At 37.1% G+C, this 17,686-nt stretch overlaps 1 protein-coding gene and 1 long non-coding RNA gene across 2 annotated transcripts in view; one reads left to right on the plus strand and one right to left on the minus strand.

Annotated features, from left to right (window-relative positions):
* The window catches only part of il10ra (interleukin 10 receptor, alpha), a 5,004-nt gene extending 1,929 nt beyond the window's left edge, over positions 1 to 3,075 (plus strand). Inside the window, exons 4-7 of the mRNA XM_084125303.1 lie at positions 1 to 18; positions 150 to 303; positions 560 to 672; positions 1,562 to 3,075. The exon at positions 1 to 18 is cut by the window's left edge and continues 128 nt beyond it. Of these exons, the coding sequence (XP_083981429.1) occupies positions 1 to 18; positions 150 to 303; positions 560 to 672; positions 1,562 to 2,422 (1,146 nt within the window). The 3' untranslated portion in view covers positions 2,423 to 3,075. The remainder of the gene's footprint in view (positions 19 to 149; positions 304 to 559; positions 673 to 1,561) is intronic.
* A 9,312-nt stretch (positions 3,076 to 12,387) lies between these two features.
* On the minus strand, positions 12,388 to 16,158 carry LOC311090522. Its single transcript, XR_014607900.1, has 4 exons — positions 15,990 to 16,158; positions 13,587 to 13,697; positions 13,448 to 13,475; positions 12,388 to 13,212 (listed from the first exon to the last, which is right to left on the minus strand). It is a non-coding gene; the product is annotated as an uncharacterized lncRNA (long non-coding RNA).
* Positions 16,159 to 17,686: the final 1,528 nt, after the last annotated feature.

Below are 17,686 nucleotides of genomic sequence, written 5' to 3' on the forward strand. Positions count from 1 at the left end.
AAAGGACAGGAGAGTCAGGTTGGTTTTTTTAGTAGACCCTCGTCTCCCTCCTCCCTCCTCCCTCCTCCCTCCTCCCTTTACAATAAATGAACTTGCTTATTATATTGCATGGTGTTGGAATCTCTAAACCTGTATTGTCTCGGATACAGGCTAAAACAGTAAGCGATGATGATGACGAAGATGGTCAGGTGGAGTTCACTTCATTACCATTATGGCAGGAGTATTGTGTCTATGTAAAAGTGGAGATGATATCTGATAATGTGAGCAACACCTCATTACCACGGTGCATTTATCCATCAACAGGTACGCATTTGAATAAATAATAATCTTCTATTTTTACACAGCTTTCTCAAATGGAATAAGAATATGACTGGTCAATATAACATAATGACTGCTAAAATGTATATTTAACTAGTATGTTGCACAAATAAACCCCTTCAGGGTGATACTGATACAAGACCCTTATTCTTTGCATTTGAGTTTTTTTTATGCGGTTGTTATTAATTCTTTGTGAAATTTCAACCACTGAGGCTTAATGTTGATTCCTCTTGTTTGTCAGATATGTCTATGGTGATCTACATGGCAGTCATTGGTGGTGTTGGAGTTATGACCATCTTCATGTTTGCAGTCTGTTTCTTCTTAAGGCGTCCTGGTAAAATGCCGGCTGTTCTGGTGAGTCAACTTTGTGATTTTAAAATAATAAATCACGGGTTCCCACGGTTCTTTGAAATCCTTGAAAGTTTGTGAATCTGAAAAAAAAACTAAAACATTTCAAGGCCCTGGAAAGTTTTTGAAAATAAACATGCATAGATACAGGTCCTTGAAAGTACTTGAAAGTTTTCTGGAAAAAATTCCATATTATTCTCTCCGGTCCGCTAATGTGTTATTTCGCCAACACTTCGTGGCCTATGCATACTAGCTTACTTGATTTGCGTTAGTTACGCGCATTTACATATTATGTTAAGTGTTTCCCATGTGAGGTACTTTGTGTTGAGGTCCCCACATTAAGTCCTTGAATTTGAGGGTATTGGACCTGGAAAGTCCTTGAAAGGTCCTTGAATTTGAAGTTAACCAAGGTGTGGGAACCCTGATAAATGTAGTTTCATCAAAACCAAAAGTGTTAGAGCAAGCCAGTTTCAAGATCCTAAAAGATAAAATCTAAAGAAGAGAGGCTCAGTCAGTTCTCCTTTCGAGGAACAGTAGCAGAAATGGAAGTGCTGGGGATTTACGTATGTTTTACGTATACATGATCTAAGTGTAATATTGTGAAATATTTTTAAGTTATTCTTGTGATTCAAGAATAAGCTGATGATTTTCAGCAGCCATTTCTCCAGTCTTCAGTGTCACATGATCCTTCAAAAATCATTTTAATATGCTGATACAGCATTTATTTTAAATGGACATCTTTTGTAACATGTATAAATATCTTTACTTTCACATTTGACTTTAATGTATCCCTGCTGATTAATAATATTTCCTTTCCTTTTTATTTTTGTTGTTGTTTTGTGAGATTAACTATTAAGTGTTAACCATTATTTTATCATATATTATTATCCATCAGAAATCCGCTGTGAATGGATGGCACCCTATGCATGTAGGATTGATTCAAGTGGAAACCGTCACTGACAAGGGATGGCTGCTGACTCAAAACAAAATGACGGCAAAGAGTAAATCATTTAATGAGGACGAGGAGCTTTCAGAGGATGACAAAGAGAGAAGAGAGAGTACAGACAGTGGCGTAAGTGTGGGCAAGCAGAACTCGCTTAAGAAGAGAGGCACAGACGGACATACGGGAGAGGAGGACAGCGGCTGTGGAAGTCTGACAGGAACCGAGGACAGCGGTGGAAGAAGAAGCCTGGAAGAGCTCCCTTTCCTGGACGGAGGAGTAAATAGCAGCAACGGTGAAAGAAAAGATGACAGTGGCTTGGGAATGGGAAACAAAGATTATTCTGACAATCTCCAAGGGGTGGATGGTGACCTGTCTGAGATTGTAGTTGTTGGGGATGGATATCGTAGTCAGAGCCCTTCTGCTGATGCTGAAAGTACGGCGACCGTTCCATGTGATGAAGACACTAAAATGGCCAGCCCTAGCAGTGGTTATCGGCCTAGTCATGTGACGTGCTCGTGTTCTGACTTTGAAACTTGCATTTGGTGCAAAACCAGGAAGCTCCTAACAGACAGTGGTTCATTGTCTCATGAGAAACTCATCACTACCGATAACGACAATGGCAGACCAAGTTATTTAAAAAAATCACCTGTACAGACTGTGAATGCGCTAGGACTGGGAGATTTGACCGATCAGTCAGATGAGAACTCCAGCGAGTCGTCGCTATTCATTACCTGTCCACTACTTCTACAAGAGCCCTGCCAAATGGACACTTTGCTTCTTACATTAGGAGACGTAGAACTGACATTCACGTGAGATATAAGACGTTTTCATGAATGTGTAAGCAAATATGGGCCGAACAAAGCGTATCTGCTTCTCCTCCTGCCGTTTGCTCCATTTTTTGTTTAGAGTAACAGCAGAGAGATGCTAAATACTTTGCTAATACTAAGCCCTCAGAATAGGAGCTGTCCCTCAGAAGTGTGACTTCCTGCAAGCACCGGGTCATCATTTTGTCTAAACGTTGACCAGAGAGGAGACAAATTGAGTGATCAAGAGCGAACTAGTATCAGAATATGATGACGATGAGCTGTTACGAGTTCTTGACGTCCAATGTGACACATCCCACCCACCACTGACGTAGTTCATTTATTGTTACATTCTTGTGTTCATCTATTGCAATTTTGCACATGAATTGTATGTATTTACATTTTATGTATCTACTGACATTTTTGATATGCTGAAATTTGAACATTTCATGTTGGGACCAATGTTAGCACGATATGGGATTGAGTTACGGGCCCTACATGGGTTTGTTCTTTGGGTCCATGTCGGCCTTATCTAAATTAGCCTATATTAATCTAACCATGAAATGTTGTCTAGGGTCTTGAATATGATGGAATGATGGTAAAGGTGATGTTGATGATGATAATAATAATAAATATCTAGATTTTTACATTTTATGAAAATAAGTGGTGCTTTCCCATTCCCAATTTTTCCATCCACACCCTCCTTTCATTGCCTTGTTTGATATGGTGTTTGAGCGTGTTGTTTATTGGCCCAATTTAAAAGAGTCTTCGCCACCACATGTAGTGAGTTTTTTACTTTAAAAAATATCTTTAATTTCTGTTCACTTTAGTGTCGTTTTAGTCAGTCAAACGATACAGATAATTTAAAATACATTTTTTCCAAAAGTCTTTGGAAGATCCAAATGTGAAACCTTTGAATCTGCATTTTACCAAAAAGAACATAATGCAAATTATGAGGCAAGAATATCTTTTGTGAAGTTCCAATTTAATGAGATGCATTCAAATACTAATGACACAGGAAAACCCAGCACTTCCTCTAGTGGAAACCCACGAAAACCTGTGACTGTTTGCCCATTAAAATGACTTGTACTTGATACTAGTGACTTCCTCTAACAGCGTATCAGCATATCAAAGCTAATGACAACCACAGTGACTTCTAAAAAGAAAAAAATGAATTATGAATAAAGATAAGCTAACCCCAACCCTTAACCCAGTAAAGCCCTGCATATAAACACATCTTCCATAGCAAAAACTCACAGATCTTGTGCAAACCCATACTCAGTATTTCCATACTGTCACTGCGCTGTGACGAAACACAGCCACTGAATGAGAAAGCGAAGCTCAGCCGCAATCAATGACCTCCATCTTCAGATAGGGAAGGAAACAAAAAGTACTTTACCCACATCAACATCTCAGTCTCAGATTCAACATGCTGTCACCCAAATCTTAAGGCTCCGTTCATAATAAATGGGAAAATAAACAAACTCTTGTGGAGATTCCACATTTCGGGAAAAAAAGTGTATCTTTAGAAATAGTTCTTGTCACTGTAATAATTATCGGATAATTTTTTCAGGGAAAGTTATGATTCTGATATGGACTAAAATACAACATGAGGATTGATTTGAGTATTTCCTTTCTCTGAAAGATCTTGTGTTAACAGTCATTTGTAGAACAGCAGGTACCTTTGCTTCTCATCTCAATAGCAAATCAGTTGCTCAAAGAAACCACATAACTTCATCTGATACAAAACACGACAACAACATTTATACCCTCCAAACACTCCATCATAAAATCTCACACATGTTCAATTCTGAAAGTGTCAGGCGGATGCATAGTGAAAACGGTTCTCTTTCTGTATTACAGACTAGTGCCCTGAAATCAGTAAATGGGCAGTAAATAATATTTAATTTTGTATAGGAAAGTCTAAAATGGGCATATCTGGAGAAAGCCATTCTTTAGCACTCCTGTTCATCTACCCACATAGCTATTTTTTTCTGGCCCAGCTCCGGGCCACACTATCACATTTCCCTCGGCCCAAGTACCGCAAAGAATGACAGCCCTGAAGTGGCCCAGAACTGGATTAAAGACAAGGGTCACACATGGGCCATAACTGGCCCGAATCTCAGCCAGTTAGTCACCCTTAACTGGCCCTGAACTGGGCCAAAACAGGTTTTATTATTGGTACCAATTTTCAGCCATAAGTTAACCATATCAACGCCACCCTTTAACCAGAAACCCCAAAACTGAGCCATAACCCAGCCTAATCTTACCCAAACCATGTGAACAAATAAGGCACAAGAAAATTCAATTCTCAAAAATAGTTTATTTAACAATAGGCACAAGCCAATAATAATAAATTATTATTATTTTGTATTTTTTTAAGAACATTCAAAGCTTAACATCTTATTACCACCTCACAGTGCATTTAATTTAAAAATGTTCTGGTCTGTCTTAAACAGTAGTTTACTTATTGTAGTAATGCACAAGCCAAAAAAAAAAAAAAAAATTTTTTTTCAATTCTAACTAAATGAATCTATCAATGAATCTAGCACTGAAATTTAAACATATTATAATGTAATTTTACTCTCAACAAACATAAAGCAAATAAAAAAAAATTACTTAAAAAAAATTTGCACATAAGAATGTTTGTATGTGTGAGGGAGAGAGTGATGTGAAGTACAGCTCTGCAGCCCCTCTTTTCTGTGTCAGCCCAGATCCGGCCCACATCTGGACCGTGTGAAATCCACATGAACCAGATTTGGGCCAGATCTGGGCTGAAACCATAGACAGTAAACGGCTGAAACTATGATGCTGTTTCAGGAGCTGAAGCCATCTTTGTATTGTTGCTTCTTTCTCCTGATCAGTGGCATGTGTCAGACGATTTTTTCCTCACAGCAGCTAAAAGACAAAATACTAAATTAATAAATACATATACAAATATTCATCCACCAACTGTAAATAAATTTAGGTAACAAATTAAAATAAGGTTGCTTCGGTTACATTTTATACTGGAAATGATTGCTTATAATGTGGCACTATTGAATGACCCGCAGGCCGGTCAAAAGCACCCCGGTCGCGTCAGTCTGTACTCGCATTCTGAAGTTCAGGGCAGTGAATCAGCTACCATAGGTAAAAGTTCATAGGCAAAAAATTCAGGTATTTAAAAAAGCTCCAAAAAAGAGATGTTCTTCTATTTTTTAAAGATTGCCATTACATAACCTGCCAAAATAACCTTCGTACCCGCCACGGTCGATTTTTAATCGAGGTTAAGGTTAAATAAAAATACTAAAAAAAATAAGAGAGCTGTAAACACATCGCAGGCTTGATCTGTTTCGGCATGAGTGCAAAAGAGAACCCATGTGGTTGCATATCTGCTGTATGTATTGCATTTAATGTTAGGTCGTACACAATATATAGACTGTAAAAAAATAGGGTCGTGCACAAAATAGCTTCACTTACCTGAACAGCGGCTCGGTTTGTCTCACTTCAGCGGGAGAAATTTCAAACGACGCATCACGTGAACCTCATCCATCAACCAGAAAGCTGCTGTTACCGTGGAGATCGCACAAAATAAACAATAGTTCACTGCACAGTTAACTGTACATATTTATGCAACTGTGTATATACACATATATATATATATATATATATATAGTAAGTTTTTAACATGATTTTGTGGTTCTTAAACTAAAGAGTATGGAAAACTTTAGACTATTTTGTATGTGAATTAAGTTTTTTTTATTAGAAATTCATAAAAACAAATTAAAATAAATAATTTAAAAACATGTAACTCAGTTGTCATGTTAGGAACATGTATATTTTGTTCAGGTCAAATGGATTTGGGAATTTTTAAAGGATTATTGAATTTTGTGAACACTGCTGAAAACTGAATGCTATATTTATAATTATTTATAATTTTTTCTGGACATAGCTTTTTTCACTGACTCATAAGTCCATTCATATTATTATTGTTATTAATTATTAAAATCATTTCATCTCTTTCGTAGTTTTGATAACTGCACTATCCATGGAGAACACTTTAAACTGTTTTATTTCTCCCGTGAAAAATTGTGGTGGTGGGGGGGACAATCCTTGAATATAATAGTAGCGGCCTAAATACTTATAATTGTCCCGTACACAAAGTATGGCCCATAATCGCTACACTGATCTGGGCCACACACCTCCCATGCACAATCGGCCCAAATGTTGTCTGCCGTCATGCAGTGCCATCATTGCCACACTTGGCCCACAGTTGGCTGACATGATCTGGGCCACACACCTCCCATCCACAATCGGCCCAAATGTTGTCTGCCGTCATGCATGCAGTGCCATCATTGCCACACATGGCCCACAGTTGGCTGACATGATGCATGCCAGTGCCGGCAACAGGCCAGCAGTGCCATGATGAGGCCACATTTGGGCCAAGTCTGTTTGCTATGTGGGTAACTGTTACCAGGTATTTTCAAACATTTTGCAACAAATGACACCAAAATATGATGATTCCCTTTTCTAAAATATAAAGGCAGCTTTATATTATTAGAAAAAAAATTATATTGTAATAAAAGAAAACATGTTTCTAAACATAAACTTTTTTTCCCCTCTAACCACTATTAGATGCATAACCCCGAGTCATTCCCAGTTCACTTTAAATTAATTTGTATAAAGCTTTTCATATGTCACAGTTATGTTCAGTTTGTCTTCGCTATCATGGACTTTTAGTTTGTTTTCGTTCATTCTCATGTGTTCCTTTGTTTGATTTTCCCACCACTGGTAAACTGCCCTGTCAATCATCTTGTCACAGTTAAAATCCTCCATTCAATCTAATTTAATTTCCTACCGTTTCGGAGAGAAATGTAGTTGCACGTTCATCTGCCAGTCGTGGGGTCTTTCATGCGGAGACTCTCCTCATGTGTTTGCAATTTGAATATAATGCTGCATTTAAAAGTTAATGGCTAAATCTTTACAAAAGTTCACAATGCTGCTGCAGATGCAATATAATGTAGACAACATTGAATAAATACATTTTCGTCAGGTTAGATACTGATAATACATAACTCAAACCCCTTTATCTAAACCTCTCTACGTAACCGCTGGACTCGCGCGTCCTTTTTGTAGTTCTAACCGAATCCTCGTCCAACGCGCGATGGGTTGTGGGCAATATTAGCCGTTAGAGTGCGCATCAATCTGCACTTCGGATTTTGACCGGAAATAGTAGACCATCCGGGAATCTTTGGAACATTCATTTCAACATACTACGATTTGGAATGTAGGCTACTAATTCTATTTTCGAATACTATGATTTAGGACAGATAGTATGCGAATTGGGATGCACCGTATTTAAGTTCTGTCTTCACCCCTTCACTTCTGACAATTATTGATATTAAACTCGTATTGGAACCTTATTCTTCATCTTCGCCTGTTTACCTGCAACCACCCGTGACAGATGACTGGACCAAATATGAAATATGCTGCAAGATTTGCTGCTGCTCAGATTACACAGAACAATTTTGCCATTGTAGCCAATCATAGACATACCTGTATATGTTGAGCGTGTGTAAAATTTCGACAACACTATAATAAATATCACTCCAAACCAGTTTTAGAGAGAACAAACTACTTCTTGCTAAAAACAAGGGCTGTCAAAGTAATTAGAGTAATTATATTTCAATCATCTGTTGCAGAGCAAGTATGGACTTGATACTACCATTAGATACACAGACACTCTGCTGTGAGCATGAACATGTATGCTGCTGTGGCATGAATAGACAAACATTAATCCTGTAGCAGACAGGCAGGTGGTGCTGGGGGAGGTGGAGGGTTTCAGAAGAACTCTGATAGTGCGCTAGCCTGGCAAGCCAGACCTACATCAAGATGTTAGGTCTGGCAACTCTCCATAGACACGGCTCAATCCGAGGGCCGGGATAAACGGCTGTCTTTCAAATTCCCTCAGCACGCAATAGGACAGCGCTTCAACCAACCAGAGCGTTTTCCCAACAGCGGAGCTAGTTGATAGATTCAACTTTTGAATCTGGCTGGCAAAACGAACACATCTTCCTTTTTTTAAGAATGACTTAAGTGCCGTTCTTTGCTCTTTTCTCAAAGAAAAACTTAACTCCAAGTCCTCCAAAACGCGGCCAAAGCCGATTCGAAAGACTGTTCGCCAGCAGCAACCGCCATTCTTTGTTTTCAAGTAGCAGGAACCGTTGCAACTCTGTCGTCATTATGTTAAGCCCGCCCCGCCTACTCTATACACAATGTGATTGGCCTGACCCAATTTAGGTTTTTGCAGCTCGAAAGTCAATGGAGAGTTGCTAGACTACCCTGGCTGCAAAATACATTTTGCTGCCGCTAGGGTGTGTCTAGATTTCTAGGCTAATAGTGCGCTGCAGGAATAGCCAAAAAACTAATACTGAACAAGACTATTTAATGTTGAGCAAGCAATCTCATTGGCTGCAGAATCAGCAGCGACCAATCAACTTGTACTATAAAGTGAAGAAGTGATTGCTTGCAGATTGCATGGAAAGGACCTATCAGCCTGCGAAATCTAGTTTCATGACAGAACTATATTTTTTTTCCATTAACAGTCATTCAAAATGGAAAATACAATAAAACAATGAGGAAAAAGCATAAATTAAATCTGTTCATCATATAAAGCGATCGTATCTCAGAAAATTTGGACTAAACACCTAAATTCATATGGATACGTTTTTTGATCTCTTTATGAACTTTTTGAAGCGTCAAAGAAGTAGTTGGATAGCTGTCAATGGAGGGAGAGAAAACTCAGATTTCATCAAAGATGAAGATCTTCATCTGTGCTCTGAAGATGAACGAAAGTCTTAGGTTTAGAACGACATGAGGGTGAGTAATTAATGACAGAATTTTCATCTTTAAGAATAGTAGAAAAAGTTCCCAATTCTTTTAAAAAGCAAGTATTTTAAAAGCATGAACTATACTTTCTGTCATCTGTCTTTGTTTTCTGATCTCAGGACTTCCATCAGCCGATCAGTTTTACAGTTCACAGATCACAGTTCTGCAGTTCACAGCCGTTACTTGATATGACTACCCATATAATAACAAAAAAAAAAACCTAGATCTCAAAACCCACTCACTGGAAATTCTACAATAGAAGAAATACTAATCTTCTCATCTAGTGACCTTGACAGACTGCCTTTGTTTATCTGTGTCACGCTTTAAAGGAAGGATACCTACAGGTTAGAAGAAAATGGGAGAATCGTGGAGTTTTTGTGGGTGAAGTTGTCATCACACTCCTCCAGTATGTGAATGATCAGCTTAGTCATGACTGCGTTTTCTCAGCGTACTCGCCGCCCTCACAGATAGTATCCCACACATGACCGAATGCTGAACGGAGAGTTATTGAGCATAAAAAATATGTCAGGGTTTGCCCCAGCCAAAAATGTAGATATGGATATAAAAGATAACCTATATGCTATAATCAACTTTTAATGAGTCAACAAAGTAGATAACCATGGAATGATTATGCAACATTCAAAAGGCAAAATGTTCTGACATATGCATGGCCTGATGCACAGCTTATTCTGAGAGCCAGAGAGGAAGTGAGTAGGAAGACCCGATGAGGAATGTGGTTTTCTTTAGCTGTAGTTTCTCAGTAGCTCTGTTGATCTCAGACTGCTCAAAAAAAGGTTCAATTGAATGCATTGAAGTTGCCTGTTGCAGTAAGAACGCAACTGCCCATACTATCATTCATAGCAGTTCACAAAAGCATTCTCACATTTCACTAGAGGCCTTCTTGAGGCCAGGGGAGTAAGGTTTACTCGCAGGGGTCTTAGTAGCTGGTCTTCATTACACTCACTACCTCTCAAAAAATAGCAGTTTGTTTCAACTGCTTGAAGTTAAATATCCAATTCATCCATTTTGCTGACTGAGAAACAGCTCAAAATGATTCAGTGAGACAGACCGTTTTTCAAGCCCATTTGGCCACTCAAAATAATGTATATTTCATGCAAACTATTAATTTGCATTGGTATTTCTGATTTTATAAATGTGATTTTATAAATACTCACAACAATAATAATAAAAAAAATAATTATGGAATGAACAAATCCTCCTTTGCGTGCCATGATGACACATGATTACTTAAAGGAACAGTCACCCAAAAATTAAAACTGTCATTACTCACCCTCATGTCAGTCCAAACCCATGCTATTATCTTTTCCACAATTGGATGTAAAGATTGCATAATTGCATACAACGTATAATGGTTAATTGGGGGATATGAAATAGCAATTTCAAGAAATTGCCTTTTTATTTTTGTTTTACTTAATATATATATAATTAGTGAATATGAATATGGTGAGGTTTTTTTTTTTTTTTTTTTGCCATTCCAGTCCCCATGAACTGTCACTGTAAGGAAAACATCCAAGATTCTTAAAAACGTCTCCTGTTGTGTTCCAGTGAAAAATAACAGCATGTGGGTTTTGAATGTCATTATAGTGAATAAATAATCAAAAATCATTTTTATTTTTAGATGTACCATTCCTATAAGTTATCAAGCCATCATGGTATACCAGTGTCTGAAGTTTTGAGAAAGAGTTTTTATCATCCTGTGGGTGTCAAAGTTGCACTGCTTTACACATGCCTGGTCTCACAAACGTTATCGAGAGACTGCTGAACCTCAGATGTTAACTGCTGTTTCTCACTTCCTACAGACCACCACCATGCACTTCGCTTGCTGCATGCCAACGCAGGAAACATCTAGCCCCTATAAATGTCTGCATGAACTGCGTCAGTTGAACAACTAATGAAGTTTTGTCTGGCTTGCGGTTTTGTGAGCTACTGTCAAATGCTGTCATGAACTGAATCAAATGAAAAACATAACGATGATCACCAGAGATTAAAGAGGAAATGTTGTTAAAGAGGAAACAGAAGTCAGAAACCACTAGTAAAAATGCTTTTACAGCATGCCTCTAAGAGACAATAAAAACAATTGTGCATCAAAACCACTTTAAAATTTACTGGAAATAACTTGATTTTAAAGTCAACAAATTTGCAACCGCTGAACGTTACATCTTTGACAAGCCAAACGTCAGTTTCTGAATAACATGCAATTTAAGCCACTAAATAAACTTTAATCTGTAAAATAAGCATAATTAACTAAGCAAAAAGCATTTCAAATGTCTCCAGCACGTTTTAAAACTACCCAAAAATCAAATGCAGTTCAACCCTTACGCATGTTATCATGTCCGTCAAAAAAGTATGTTGGCTGTTGGGTTAGGCTATTAGAATGGGCAACAATCACTTCCCTGAATACTTGCCGGCTAAGACACAAATAAATGTTACCTTATAATCCATCAGTTTTCAAATCTACATCTTTTGAATATCACAACATCGATGTCTGTCAAAATATGATGTGCACAATACATGGTAGTATTTATGAGAAGCAGAGTTCCAGCAAGTACATGCATTCAAAACCCACACTACCAGATGTTTTGACTACGTCATCGCTTTCCAAGAAGAGGGAGAAAATGGGGGGCTGAGCGGCTTCAACATGCTGTCTGTCAGAGACAATAACCCGCATAATACATAACACTCGTGAGTATAAATTTGTTCATCAATTACTAAAATTGAATCGGAATGATCTGGGAACAGTGAAATACTTCACACTGCATGCTAAAGAGAATAAACACCAATCCAACAGAAAAACTTTGGCGAGTTAGTGAATATTGTATAATGTGTTCTTTTTGACGGACGTTTTTTTATTTACAAACTGATTCTGACATTTTTTGTTTGAATATTTTCAATACTTTTCTATTTTTGACTGATCTTTTTTCCCCCCATCATTTTGGCAATAGATGAACTGTTGAATGAGTGATCTGGAGATGAGTCCTGTACTCTCATATGCTGATGAAATATAATAAACTTGACAGGTGACTTTTTTTTATAAAATGTACTTTGAATACTGTCTTCTGATTTGTTTAAAATAATAAGGCAATTATCAAAGTTTGATAAAATGTTTAATTTTCCAATAAAAGACGATACATTTTTACATGATTTCATACATTTAATTACCCCTTAGCAGATTTCGACACACACACACGCATGTATGCACACACACACACACACACACATATACATTAAACAAAAAAATATACAAATATGACCACAGTTTCCTTGACATCAGATATGATGTATAGGAATACAGATCCAAATTACATCACACACATTATATTGCTTAACAGGAAATATATCGCCCGAGACTAGAGGATGTCATTAATCACAATGAGGATGATGTGATCGTTCTACCGCAACTTGACATTTCATCAGTGTATATGGTGACCTTTGAAGTTATTTTTATGTGGAAATGGTTCAGCTTGAGAAAAAGACTTCGCTATGTTTTTGTGGTGAGACTGAAAAGCAAGACATGGAGACAAATTTTGAGTCAGAGAATGAGAAAAACAATAAGAGAAGCGTACTCAATAAAACAAGGTGTGTTGCTTGTCCCTAGCTGTGGGAAAGCGATCATAACCATTTATGAATCATCCCCATCTCTGACACCTTCACTTCAGAAGCGTGATTCACACTTTTCACAGAAATAAAAAATAAATAAATTGACAGGTGTTATCACATCATAACATGGAAATAGTTATGGTTACAACAAGTGCTGGAAATAAAGAAAACATGGACTAAATTAGATTCTTTCAGGATGCATGTACACTATTTACAGGCATTGAGAGAATGATATACTGTATGAGCAGTGATGGCCATTATTTCTTGTCAACGATTCTGCTGATTGAAAACGGCAAATTCTTTATCCTGACTTTCCTGTAGAGATACACACAATTTAAAGTTAAAAATAAGCAACCAATCATTCCACATTTATTCTGTTAAACAGAATACCATTAACACACACATACGTTGGGTTTTCATGTTTTATTGGGACTTTCTATCGACAATGATTCCTCATGGGGAACAAATTTTGTCCCCATTACATAGGGTTTACCTGAACCACAAACCCACACACACACATTAACAAACAAGTATTAGTCAGTTCACTTACTTTAAAATTTTGTCTTTCACCGAATGGTCTGTTAAGGAAAAAATGGAAGCAAATATCATAATTATTTTCTCACAGTTTGCTCAAGGACATTGATTGTTATTTTTTATTTTTTTTAGGCAGTAATGAGGATGCTGCTTACTTTTGCGCTTGCAGCATTTGATTTTCTTGCAGCATATCTGCATCAAACATATCAGCAGGAACAATCCCAAGATCCCAAACGCCACGGCTATCCCAATCGATGTGGAGCTATCTGGAAGATTTTATTTATTTATTTAATTCAGACAGTAAAAAAACTGTCCCAGAATTAGCTACAAAACTAAATTTCATCAAGAAACAAATGCTTTTAAGGATGAGGGTGCAAGATAATGAACAATTCTGGACATTAAACAACAGTACAACAGTAAAATATATATATATATATATATATATATATATATATATATATATATATATATTATTTTTTTTAAATTATAAAACAACGATGATATCTATCAGGTTTCTTGTAAATGCCGTTTTTGCGTATCCCTTTAAATGCAAATGAGCTGCTGTTCCCTGCCCCCTTTCTAGAAGATGGTGGAGCTTTAAGAGCTCTATGGCAACAAAACAGGACAATCTCATACATTGAAACTGTCTGCAGTGTTCAGCCTACAGAGCCAGAGAATATACGAGTAAGAACACGTATAGTTTAGTTTAATTACAGTCCTAACTTATGCTGTCATCTTGCTTTTATCCACTATTAGTACAAGCTTGTTGTAGCCCGTTCCAAATGATGCGGCCAAAAATGTACTGATGAGTTTTATGAAATTTATTGTACATCACACAAAATCTGAAGTGGTTCACTCAGGGCGGGATCTATGCTAATAGGGACAGTCATGGGCAGGGCTTCCCTACTCTTTAGAGTAGGGGGAAATCTGAAACCAGAGATTGTTAATTATTTATGGGGATTATAAAAAAAAAGTATTGGGTGGATTTTTTACAATTATAGGCTGGTTGTTTACACACACTGTAGACACACATCTGTGTTCAAACACCTTATAAAAATGAATTTAGCATAATAGGTCCCCTTTAATGGCATTCTTAAAACAAGGATACTAAATAGTGTGCTCACACCCTGTTGGACTAATGCTGCATACCAACTCACAAAATAGTATCCTATTGAGGGTTTGCACCTACGTCACGGTTTAGTCAGTTACCCGAATGCGCGGCCATATTGGAGATACTCGGATGTAAACAACAGCATGGATTGCACTGTTTATGCACTACTGAACACATTGTTACAATAATTTATGATGTCTAAACCACAGAAAAAAAAAGTGGAAGCTGCTAAATCATATAGAGAAGGATTTAGTAAGCAGGAAAGAGCATGAAATTTTGACAAACAAAAGTTAATATGTGGTAAAGATCCGAACAAGGACTGACGACCTGACAATTCTTCCTTCTATTTCTTATCCCGACAGGCTACGTTCAGATTGTCAGTCCAAATCCGATTTTTGTTCATATCTGATTTAAATCTGATCAGAATTAGCTAACGTGAACAGCAAAAAAATAACATGAAATCCATTTCAACTACATCCATATGTGGTTTGAAATCCTAGTCAAATCACACATATCAGGAAATCCGCTTCAGTCTGAACGCTCTGATCGGATTACACGTGGTTTATGTGACTTTCTCACACCATGTAAAATGTAAACGTCAGACATTGTTATAGGAAATAAGCAGAAAGTCGCTGACAAAACAAGGCTGTGTTGTTGCAAAGTGCCGGACAAGCAGAAAAAAAGCTGTGCATACCAGCCTCCTACAGTTCTGCAGCAGTCCAGCGCAGCGGCTACACATTTCCATGTTGTAAAATTTAAATAAGACAACATCTCTATTGCAAATGCAAACCCCTCCATCAACGCAATGTCATTGCCATAGAAACCAATGCAGATATTGGCAGCAATAATCAGTCAAATTTGTGAGACCCTCTATTCAAAATTAGAATTAGTGTGTCCCAAATAGTATGTTGAAATATGTATCCCAAAGGTACCTGTATATTTCTGGCAGATTTTGATTAATTAATGTGACATCACAACAGTGTGTAATTTAAAAAATATTCTGAGTTTTCCAACTTGTGACTAATAGATTGACAAAAAAAAAAAAAAAACACACACACAGCACAAACATGGGCACAAACATAGTTGCAATACACTATTAATCACAACAATTGCATGTTCTGAATGCTAAGTGCTAACTGCTAAAAGCAAAGGCCTACTAGCTTAGCCTAACGCATGATAGACCTGTGCTATTTAAAAGTCGAACGAACGCACGACCAGTCCCTGACCAGAATAAACTTAGCCTATTAATTGTGAAAACATGTTGAAAACAAAAACACATTTAATTCATTTACATTTATTCACTCAGCAGATGCTTTTATCCAAAGCAACTTCACAAGAAATTTGTCATAAGACTAACATAGCACTTTTAAATGCTTGAAACCTAAGAAATGTGATGTCTTCCGGTTAGAGGAGCTTTTTTTATGAACAGCAGTATTAAGTTTCTTACCCATGATTCCTTTTTCTTGAGAATAGCTGTACTTTTGTTATGATGTGCCCTGAAGAAGAGTTGAAGTAGATGCTCCTTTTATCTTAGAAAAACAAATCTTTTTCTAATACAGTGCTAACTTGCTATGTCGCTAACTTGCTTTGTGTGCGTCTGTAGACTGGGAAAAGCTGCTTTTTTCTAAACTGGTCTGTCTTCATTCTCTTTTTTAACATTGTCTGGCCCACCCTTTCACATTGGTGCTTCATTTTCACCTGACTACTATCGCTTGTTCTGATTGCTTCTTTAGCTTACTGGCTACATAGTTTAGATTATCACTGACGGCATCTCTTTCAGTCACACCAAGTTTGACACTCTGTTTCCATTTTCATGTGGTGATTTAAGTACAAATGTGGCATTCTTAAGTACTAGAATGTTTTTATTTGAAATAAACTTTCTTTTCTAGTAAATGTGTAGTATGTCACAGAATGTCTCCACGCCATCTTCTTATATACACCTACGTTTGTCACCTAGTTTAATGTCACCTGTCTGGTTATGAATCAGATGGAATGATTTTCTGCTTTCTCAATTGTTACAGTGCACACTTTGCGGGGGTGGAGCGGTTTAGGCACATGTGCATGTGATACGTGTTGCCCTCTGTTGTTCACTAAATGAAATGCAGCAGGCTGGTGGCTAACTTGACCACATGTATGATTTTCTAATTCAGTGGAGTGATGTAGCACAAAAAAAAGACTCCCATCATGGCTTTTCTCTCACAGAATGAAATAAAATTCCCTTTAATTCAATAGTAGCGTGTATAAGACAGTACAGGAAACATGAGGGAAGACATACAAAACCAGAAATATAAAGTTCAGCCTTGTGAATGAGAAAGAGTTAACCACTGAACAAGAGTTGAAATCCCATTTGTTGGTAATGAATGTTGACATGTGCTATCTCTTCTGATATTTACCAAAAAAAATAAAAAAATAAATCTGGAACATGTAATTATATTAGTTTAGTTATATATAGCTCAAGGGTATAGTGCACCTCAAAAGATGATTCTGTCATCATCTATTCATCTATTTCAAACTGGTATGACTTTGTCTATTTAGAGACCAAGTGCCTTGTTGGCAGATGCTATTTACACTAACTCTGCCCAGTATTGTCTGATTAAGCCAGACAAAGTTACATAAGAAACCCTTTTGATAATAAATGCATGGAGAGTAAGGCTATGCGTTAGGGTGGCTCATTCTTCTCCCTTTTCCAATTGCATATCAGCTCGGAGAGGCATTTACAAAAGCATGAAAAAACAAGCCTTGTCTTCTGAAGCAATATAGATTTTTGTGAGGAACATACTAAAGTTGCTCTCTGTGACACCTTCATGAGTCTCTGATGTCTCTTCGATTATTTCGTTGACTCGGTGACTCAGTGATCTGGTCACAATGGTCAGCAGATCATCATTGAATAACAATTTACATTTTATTCGAAAGACTAGAAAAATAACACATGAACTGACACTTTAAACTTAAAGAGCTTTAGCACATTTTTTGAAATGTGGAAACTCCCATTTCTGTTTGTTGTAATTGCATGGAAAGAGCACAATATTATTCAAAATGTTTAATTTTGTGTTCCACAGAAGAAAGAAAGTCATACGAGCAAATAATGAAAATTTTCATATTTGAATAATGCTCTGACAATAAGTTATTCTAACCAGCCTCAAT

Source organism: Abramis brama (genome assembly GCF_963993115.1).
Source record: "Abramis brama genome assembly, chromosome: 10".
In the NCBI taxonomy this organism is placed as follows: Eukaryota; Metazoa; Chordata; class Actinopteri; order Cypriniformes; family Leuciscidae; genus Abramis; species Abramis brama.